The sequence below is a fragment of the Octopus bimaculoides genome, chromosome 11 (genome assembly GCF_001194135.2).
Source record: "Octopus bimaculoides isolate UCB-OBI-ISO-001 chromosome 11, ASM119413v2, whole genome shotgun sequence".
Classification (NCBI taxonomy): Eukaryota; Metazoa; Mollusca; class Cephalopoda; order Octopoda; family Octopodidae; genus Octopus; species Octopus bimaculoides.
In genome coordinates, this window is record NC_068991.1 from 10,554,745 (window position 1) to 10,564,532 (window position 9,788).

Sequence of the window (9,788 nt, forward strand, 5' to 3'; positions counted from 1 at the left end):
TATATATATATATATGTATGTATGTTTATATATATATATATGTATGTATGTTTATATATATATATATGTATGTATGTTTATATATATATATGTGTGTATGTATGTTTATATATATATATATATAATATGGATAGATAGATAGCTATTAATATGGATAATGTTTGGGTGCTGCCTTATCAGCTGAAATGATAATTTTGCCAAGTTATATATATATATATATATATGTGTGTGTATAAAACAGCTGTTTTTTTTTTCTTCTCTATTGATAGATACGTCAGGGGAGGAGTACTTCCAGGATAAATTACCCGATGAAGTGATGCTGAAGATTTTTAGTTTTCTATTAGAGTTTGATTTGTGCCGAGCTGCTCAAGTTAGTAAAAGATTCCGTACCATAAGCAATGACAGTGAATTATGGTAAGAAACAACTCATTTTCTATTTAATAAACACCACATCTTTTCATGTTTGATAATCTTTTATCAATTTACTTATTTCAGTCATTTGAATGCTTCCACGCTGGGGCTCCTGCTTCAAGGTTTCTCATTCATTATATCAGCCTAGGTCTGTTGTAAACCCCACATCTCATAAGGCTTTAGCCTAACTCGGTTTCTATGACATATAAGTGACAGAGATTGCAACACTCTCCCTTGAACAGGATGTTGGTCTCTTGCAGGGTGAACTTCTCAGTTATTGCTGGAACTCAATTTACAGCTGAGTGAACTGAAGCAACATAAGATGAAGTATTTAACTCAAGAACACAATGCACCACCTGATCTAGGAATCAAAAACCATAATCTCAAGATCATGAGTGCTATACCCTGACTACTTGGCCATGCACCTTCTATTTAATGGTAAATTAAAACCTGCTACATGCTGACAGGAACAATTAAGTGATCCCTCTGACAGGTTTCCGCATAGTTTCCCCTCTACCATATCTTATCTCCACGGTCTTTTGTCAGCCCAAAACCCTTGTGATAGAAGACATTTGCTCAAAGTTCTTTGCTGCTATGCAATGGGAGCGAGCCAAGAATCCTGTCTATTGTGAAGAATATGTCTTAACCATACCGCATGCCGACTCTTCCTTACCCTACCTCATTCTCATGGTCTTGTGCCTATGCTAGAAATCAATATTTATTTCTAAAATAGATTAATTACAGCCATTTATTTGATGAATGTTTAGTTTTGTTTTTGTTATTTTCTCCTTCTTCTTCTTTTGTTGAAGAATATTTCAAGAAACTGGAAAGAATCCAAGTCTAAACCAGGAATCTTTGAAACAGGCAGGAGATAAATATTTCATAGAATCTCTTATCTTTTATGTTTGGTTCGACTGTTTAGTTTCTGATCCTGGGATTAGTTTAGTTATTGTCTGTTGTAGTTATTGTCTGTTGTTTGTCTGTTTGAGAACGACTGAATGTAATTGTTACTCAATATTTCTCTGACAAGGCTGTCTGCAGTTAAATCGGTTGGTTGGTATCAATTACTCCGAAGGTCAGACTCTACAGAAATCTGCAGCGAGCCAGGTGTATTTTTTTTTCTTTTTTTTTTTCGGTTTTCATTAACATAGCCATTACTGGAATAAGTGCTTTCTTGCAAGATATATTTTATCTGCTCTGCTGTCTGCCTGTTAGTCTGACTTGTCTAAGCTTGCTTTATTTAAGTCTGCCTTTCAACTTAAGGTTTTCTCATGTTACATGTTACTGTTGTGGCTTTTTGATGAGGTAGTCAAGAGTTGTCTGAATATAGGTCAGTAAAAACTTCATCTACACTTGGGATCAGTTCAGAAAACTCTTTTATTAATGGCCCATTTATAATTTTTTTTTCTTGTTTTTTTTTTGTTTTTTTTTACATTTGCCCTTGGCCAACATATTATATCATATTTTACATATAAATGTATCCCAATGTGTCCACCCATTTCTATTACTGACAATGCTTATGTAACTGGAAACCCAGCAAATCATGACAAAAAATGACTTTCTGAAATTCATCAACTATTCGTTGGTTCATTTATATTAAATCCATTGACCCTTTAGCATTTAAACTGGCCAGGAATGGCTGTTTGGTAGCTTGCTTACCAACCACATGGTTCTGGGTTCAGTCCCACTACATGGCACCTTGGGCAAGTGTCTTCTACTATAGCCTCAGGCCAACCAAAGCCTTGTGAGTGGATTTGGTAGACGGAAACTGAAAGAAGCCCATCGTATATATGTATATATATGTATGTGTTTATGTGTTTGTGTGTCTGTGTTTGTCCCCCCAACATCGCTTGACAACTGATGCTGGTGTGTTTACGTCCCTTTAACTTAGCGGTTTGGCAAAAGTGACCGATAGAATAAGTACTAGGCTTACAAAGAGTAAGTCTGGGGTCGATTTGCTTGACTAAAGGCGGTGCTCCAGCATGGCCGCAGTCAAATGACTGAAACAAGTGAAAGAGAGTAAAAGAGTATATCTGGCCCAAATATTCTACTTGTTTTATGTTCAAACTGGCCAGAGATGGCCTCTCACACTTAACCTACAATGTCATTCTAAATATAAACACACACCTCATAAAAATCCTGAAGCCCACAAGTTAATGCATGATTACTTCAAAATAATGTGAACAAATAAGACTTATGTTTGACAGAAAGCTGAAGGGTTAAATATGAAAAGTTACTGGTAAAAGTCTGAGGCACATGGACAATGAATACATCACAGGCCTGCTTATAAGGCCACTGCCTACTTATTGCCAAGTCCTCCTTCACGCACACTGCAATGGAGCAGCTTGAGAAGAAGCTACCTATCCATAGATACGAGAGATAGGGGAAAGATTATAAGGGGTAAGCAATCAGTTGTTTGTTTGTGAAAGTTCTTTCGTCTCCCCTTGTGACCTTTTCAGTGATTTTAGTGACTCCCACTTTTGCTCCAAAGCCTGCCTTGCAGTGAGAGAGGAAATCAGTGAGTCACTGAGTCACTGAAAAGGTTGCGAACAGTGACTGAAGAAGTTTGACTGACAAACAACACATTGATTGTTTAACCAGCACATTAAAGAAACGATTGATTAGTTATAAGGGCTAATTGTGCCAGTGAAACCTTGCTGACATTAATTACAATGATGTTGCTTTCCCTGAAGTTAGAGAGAGAGAGAGAGAGAGGCAGACACATACAGACAGATGGACAGATACAGACAGAAAGCACTGATGTGTGACATGCAATCAAGGTCTCCAGTAGATCTGGTTTCATTGGTATTACACTACTGGCCACCACTGAAGTTAACAGCACACGAAACAGTAATGATTAAAATAGAAGCTGTGTACATTTATATGTAACATATTTATCTTTTATCTTGTGTCTTTTACTTGTTTCAGTCATTAAACTGTGGCCATGCTGGGGCACCGCCTTGAAGAATTTTTAGTTGAATGAATTGACCCTACAATTTTTTTTTTTTTAAACCTGGTTTTTATTCTGTTAATCTCTTTTACTGTATCCCTAAATCATGGAGACATGATCACACCAGCATCAGTTGTCAAGGGATAGTGGGGAACAAACACAGTCACAAAGGTGCACGCATGTGTGCACATACACGTCCATACACACAAACTTCTTTCAGTTTCATCTACCAGATCCAACCACAAGGCTTTGGTTGGCCCTGGGCTGTAGTAGAAGACACTTCCCCAAGGTACCATGCAGTGGGATTGAACCTGGAACCATGTGGCCAAGAAGCAAGCTTCTTACAACACAGTCATGTCTGCGCCTATTTGCATACATTCATATATGGAATATATCTTTGCTGCAGCAACTGTCTTGGAGAAATTCTCCTTCTAGGCTATATATGTAAAAACATACCAAGCTGATGTTGCTGGACTGGAAAACATTTGTTTCTGTGTAGTTACGTTTCATTAGTTACGGACACTGAATCCTCTAAGAACCGCTGTACTGTAAACAGCAAAATGTACACTGACTGGTGAGTGCTAAGTTTTATAGACAATAATTAATAATGAAGATGGCTATTTTTGACCATTTCCATCATCTTTTGAATCCTTTGGTAACATAAAAGATAGACCAGTAATTGATAGAGTCAAAGAAGTACTGGGGTCGATTTGTTCAACTAAATTTCTTCAAGGTGGTGCCCCAGTATGACTACAGTTTAAGGACTGAAACAATTAAAAGATAAAGAATAACTGCCCCCTACTTTCTTTTCAAGATACTTCATATCCCTGACTGAATTATCTACCATATCATCATCATCATCATCATCATCGTTTAACGTCCGCTTTCCATGCTAGCATGGGTTGGACGATTTGACTGAGGACTGGTGAAACCAGATGGCTACACCAGGCTCCAATCTGATTTGGCAGAGTTTCTACAGCTGGATGCCCTTCCTAAAGTCAACCACTCAGAGAGTGTAGTACACAAGTATATATACACAAGTATATATATATATATATATATATTCAATCATTGTTAGAACAGAACGGTTAAATTCGGTGAAAAGATTTGGTTGCTATGTCTAGCAGCCTGACCAACCACATAGAGGTTTCCTTGCTGGCTTGCAGTTTGTCCTGATAATAGATGGTTGGCATTGAGAGTCTACCAAATGTCGTCAGCAAATGACTATTCTGTCTCGTTAGACTTAAAAAAAAAAAAAAAAAAAAAAAGACCTTCTTGCATCAAACATTAGTTATTTGTTCCAAGCAAGTTAACTAATGTTTTCATTAATGCAATTTATTTAATATGCATAACAACTGTCATAAAGCCAGGAAAACAACTTCCTCCTTCATTTGACATCTGGCTTTTTTCATCTGTTTCTTTCTTGTTTTTTTTTCTTTTTTTATGAGAGTTTTATTTTTGTTTTTTTTTATCATTATTATTATTATTATTATTATTATTATTATTATTATTATTATTATTATTATTATTTTTATTTACTTTTTGTAATTTATATATAGAGAGGGAGACAGTAATTCTAGTTGACAGTTACTGCTTTATTGATTTATTGATCTTTCATCCTTTCTTTGTTTCTGGGGGCTAGCAAATCTGAATTAACATCTCAAATAGCTAATGAATAATATATATATATATATATATATATATATATGTGTGTGTGTGTGTGTGTGTGTGTGTGTGTGTGTGTGTGTGTACACAGACACACACGCAAATACACACACACACATATCTCAGTCTTCATCATTCAATGTCCATTTTTCCAGGCTTGCATGTGTCAGACAGAATTTATTGAGGCAGATTTTTTCTAAGGCTTGATGTCCTTCTTGATGCCAACCCCCCCTCCCACTTATTTCCAAGTCAAATAATATCTTCCCATTGCTAGACATGTTTTTTGCACAGGACTGAAAGCGAAGAAACTTACAACCATCACGTGATGTCTAGACAAGAATACACACACACACACACACACACATACATACACACACACACATACATACATACATACACACACGTAATATTCTTTTATTATTTTACTTGTTTCAGTCATTTTGACTGCAGCCATACTGGAGCATTGCCTTAAAAGGTTTTTTAGTCGAAGAAATCAATCCTTGGGACTTATTCTTTGTTAGCCTAGAACTTACTGTATCAGTCTCTTTTGCCGTACCAAATGGGAGATGAAGCCCAATGAATGACTATACTATAAAACAAAGTTAAATGCTTTTTCTAGGTGGTGCTATTAAGTTAGTATATCTGTCTGTCTGTATATATATAATAAACCGATTGGGCCTGTGGCAGGTACTTAGATGGTTCAGTGCCCAGGAAAATTCATTCATGAAAGTCTATAAGCCTTTACACATATGTATACATTGTTGGGGGATACACTGTATATATATACATAACATATTGAGGTCTTGCAATAAATATTTGTACTTCAATAAGAATCCATTTGATTGCTACAAGCATAATGTATATCTGCCTGTCAATGCCAGCATATATGTGTGTGTGTGTGTGTGTGTGTGTATTCTGTGTAAATTAAGAAACGGTGATGATTGGAAATTCCGTAAATAATAATTATACGGTTTAAGCTTATAAGTGTTCACTGTGTATTGGCTATAGAAAATAGTCAAATGCTGAGCATATAAGCCCTCGACAGAAAAATATGGGTATTAGTATGTGTGGGAATCAAAAAAATATAGGCGTGGGTTCGATTCCCACATGTGCTAACAGCCATCGTTTTCTGTTGAGGGCTTATATGCTCAATATTTGACTATTTTCTATAGCCAATACCAGCGAACGCTTATAAACTCAAAGTTTATATAATTATTATTTACAGAAATATATATATATATATATATGTATGACACTTCTTCAGCGATGCTAGCTAATATATATATATCATCATTGTTTTCACCATTTAATGACTGTTTTCCATGCTGGCATGGGTTGGACTGTTTGATAGGAGCTGGCCAGCTGAAGAGCTACCTAGGCTCCATGTGTTTTGCCTAGGCTCCATGTGTTTTGCCTAGGCTCCATGTGTTTTGCCTAGGCTCCATGTGTTTATGCGGTGCCACATAAAACACAAGATTAAACCACATTTGAAGACTTAAGACACTTGTGCAGCAGAAACATGTTAGAATTTTATATGCTGAAAGTAAAATTTTAATTAAAGATGTATAATTCTTCATTCTTTATTATGTCTATACACACACACACACACACACACACACACACACACACACACACACTTAAGCACATGCCAGTTAGTTGACATTAACATAATGTATATATTAATGGTCAACACCAGTATAATATATATATATATCATTTCATTAATGCCAACATAATATCAGTTGGTCAATGTCAATACAATATACATCAGTTAGTCAACACTGACTTAATGTAAGATTTATTAAATGTAATATAACTGAAATGGAACACTCGAAATGTATAAAATATGAATAATGACAACATTCGTGTTAAAAGTCATCTACTTTGTTAAGAAAGAACTAATTATTCAATTAAATCTTACAGTATATATAACACTGTAGAATATATATTGCGTTGTCCGGAAAGTTTGTGCCGATTTTTAAAGAAAGGAAAAGGTCAATAAATACTTGCCATTACATTTTTAATCAACCAAATATGAACCATTTTGTTCAACAATGCGTCTCCATCTTTCCTTTAACTTGCAAATACCCTCTTCCCAAAATTGAGGTGGTTTCATGGCAAATAAGTCGAAAGGTAAGCTACTATAAATCGGCACGAACTTTCCAGACAACCCAATACAATACTACACAATATAGACAATATATATATACAATACAATATCTTATATATATCATGACTTTATGCCATGAAAGAATTCCATATCTTTAAGGAGAACTAATTGATATATGTGTACAGTTCAGGATCTGTTAATATGTTTCATTCATGAAAAAGTCCCAGCACCATGTTGCTATGCATTATATATGTATAATCATAAGACTTTTTCCCATTGATGATTGTCTATGTAACTTGTGAAACTTGTATGTAATGCATGAAATGCCTGGATAGTGCTCTGTCGGAAAATATCAGACTCTAAAGGTTCAGGGATGGGTGTGTGCTTAAAAAGCTTGCTGTGTAACTATATGGTTTCGGGTTCAGTCTCACTGTATGGCACCTTGGGCAAGTGTCTTCTACTGTAGCCCTGAACCAATTAATGCCTTGCGAGGAAATTTGCTAGATGGAAACTGTGCGAAAGCCCATCATTTATGTATATTATATTTGGGTATATGTGTGTTTGCCTTTCACCACTACTTGACAACAAGTGTTCATTTGTTAACATCCTCATAGAAGTTAGACAAAAGCAATCAATAGAATAAGTATCAAACTTAAAAAAACATTAAACAAAGCAAAAGAAAAAAAGGCAAAAACAATTACTGGGGTTTGATTTGTTTGACTAAAATCCTTCAATGCAGTGCCCCAGCTTGGCCACAGACTAAAGACTGAAATGATCATAGGATAAAAGTCTATCCTGGTATTAACATTCACCATATAGCATTGTACATAGCCTAGTGGTAAGAGCATTACAATCATGTTCAAAACGTCCGAGTTCAATTCCTAGGACCTCAGTGCACTGAGTCCTTGAAGAAGGCACGTACTTCATTTCATGTTGCTTCAATTTACTCAGCTGAAATGAGTACCAGCGGAGTGCTGATGTGGCCCTCAAATCTCCCGTCTCCTGCCAGCTGTTACATCCGGGACATTCTGTTCTGCTGGTTGAAGGGAAGGGCCTCTGCCTGTTCAGACACTACAGCGACATCTAAAACAATTAACATGGTACATGTTACCAAGTTACGCTGGATTCTGAGTGACAGCTGTAGTTTGTAGTGTATAAGCAAAGTATATATTGCAAAATCTAGTGACACACACACACAGTCACACACACATTTACATGCATATACATACATACATATATACATGCATGTATGCTACTTATACCAGCGAAATAAAGTTTGTATGTGTACATAAATATCTCTGTGTTGTTGTTGTTGTTGTTGTTGGCGGTGGTTATGTTTGTGTATATATAATCCAACACATTCACCCCCGCCACACACACAGCTTTTTCCCCGCCTTAACTGTTTTTAACATGTCTAAGATAGCTTCCCTATCAAATTTTTTTTTTTTTGGTGGTGGTGGTGGTAGGGTGTGTGTGTGTGAAATATTTGCAGCATATATTTTTACAGCTGGATACCCTTAATATTAAATGGTGACCACTCAGCCGTAAAATAGGTATGGTGCCTGCCTGTCTCTCATGAAATTACCACAAGCATTGATTTCCACTCTCAGTCCAAACAATGTAAGCCCAGGCTTCCCCAATATACAGAACAAGATCTGCATCTCACTGGATTTCTTTCCAATCACACCCAACTATCTTCAAGAGAAAGGGCACATTTGAGACTGTTTGTGCATTCTAATATACATGCATCATATTCTTTATTTTTTACTTGTTTCAGTCATTAGACTGTGGCCATGCTGGAGCACCACCTTGAAGAATTTTTTGGCAAATGATTCGATGCCTGTACTTATTTTTTTTCTTTTACGCCTGGTGCTTATTCTATTGGTTTCGTTTGTCGAAAAAAAAAAAAAAACGCTAAGTTACAGGGAGGTAAACACACCAACACTGGTTGTCAAGTGGTGGTGGGGGACAAACACAAAGATACACACACGAACATGCACGCACACGCACACACATACAATAGTTTTCTTTCACTTTCCATCTACCAAATCCACTCACAAGACCTTGGTCAGCCCGAAGCTATATAGTAGAAGACACTTGACCAAGGTGCTACAGAGACTGAGATTGTCCACTGCACAAACACACACACACACACACAGGTGCACGCACACACAGGTGCACACACACACACACACACAGGTGCACACACACACACACAGGTGCACACACACACATGCACAATATGGAAAATAGGTGTTAAAGAATGAATGCCTTGTGAAAGCTGCACAAGTCTTATACAAAGATGCAATAAGTAAAGTGAGAGTCAACAACAACCTGAGTTAAGAATTTAGCATGAGGGCTGGAGTCTATCAGGGCTCAGCCGTTTATTCCCTTCTCTTCCTTGTAGTCTGATTGGCCATCACAAGAGTTTAAGACTGGTTGTTCACGAAAATTCTCCTCTGTGCTAATGATATGATTTTCATGGGTGAATCTATTGAGAAATTAGAGAGGAAATCTCAGGCATGGCAGCTACACCTGGAAGTGAGAGGTCATAAGGTAAACTTAACAGTTGTAGAATTAATAGTTACACTCTTGTTTCAGTATTGAGTGCTTTTCCTCAAGCTTGCAAATTCAAATGTGTTACGTGTATAT

At 36.5% G+C, this 9,788-nt stretch overlaps 1 protein-coding gene across 1 annotated transcript in view; it reads left to right on the forward strand.

Moving 5' to 3' along the window:
• LOC106870484 (F-box only protein 11) overlaps positions 1-9,788 on the forward strand; it is a 171,857-nt gene that overhangs the window by 101,211 nt on the left and 60,858 nt on the right. The window contains exon 3 of the mRNA XM_052971526.1: positions 270-414. Within this exon, the coding sequence (XP_052827486.1) occupies positions 270-414 (145 nt within the window). The remainder of the gene's footprint in view (positions 1-269; positions 415-9,788) is intronic.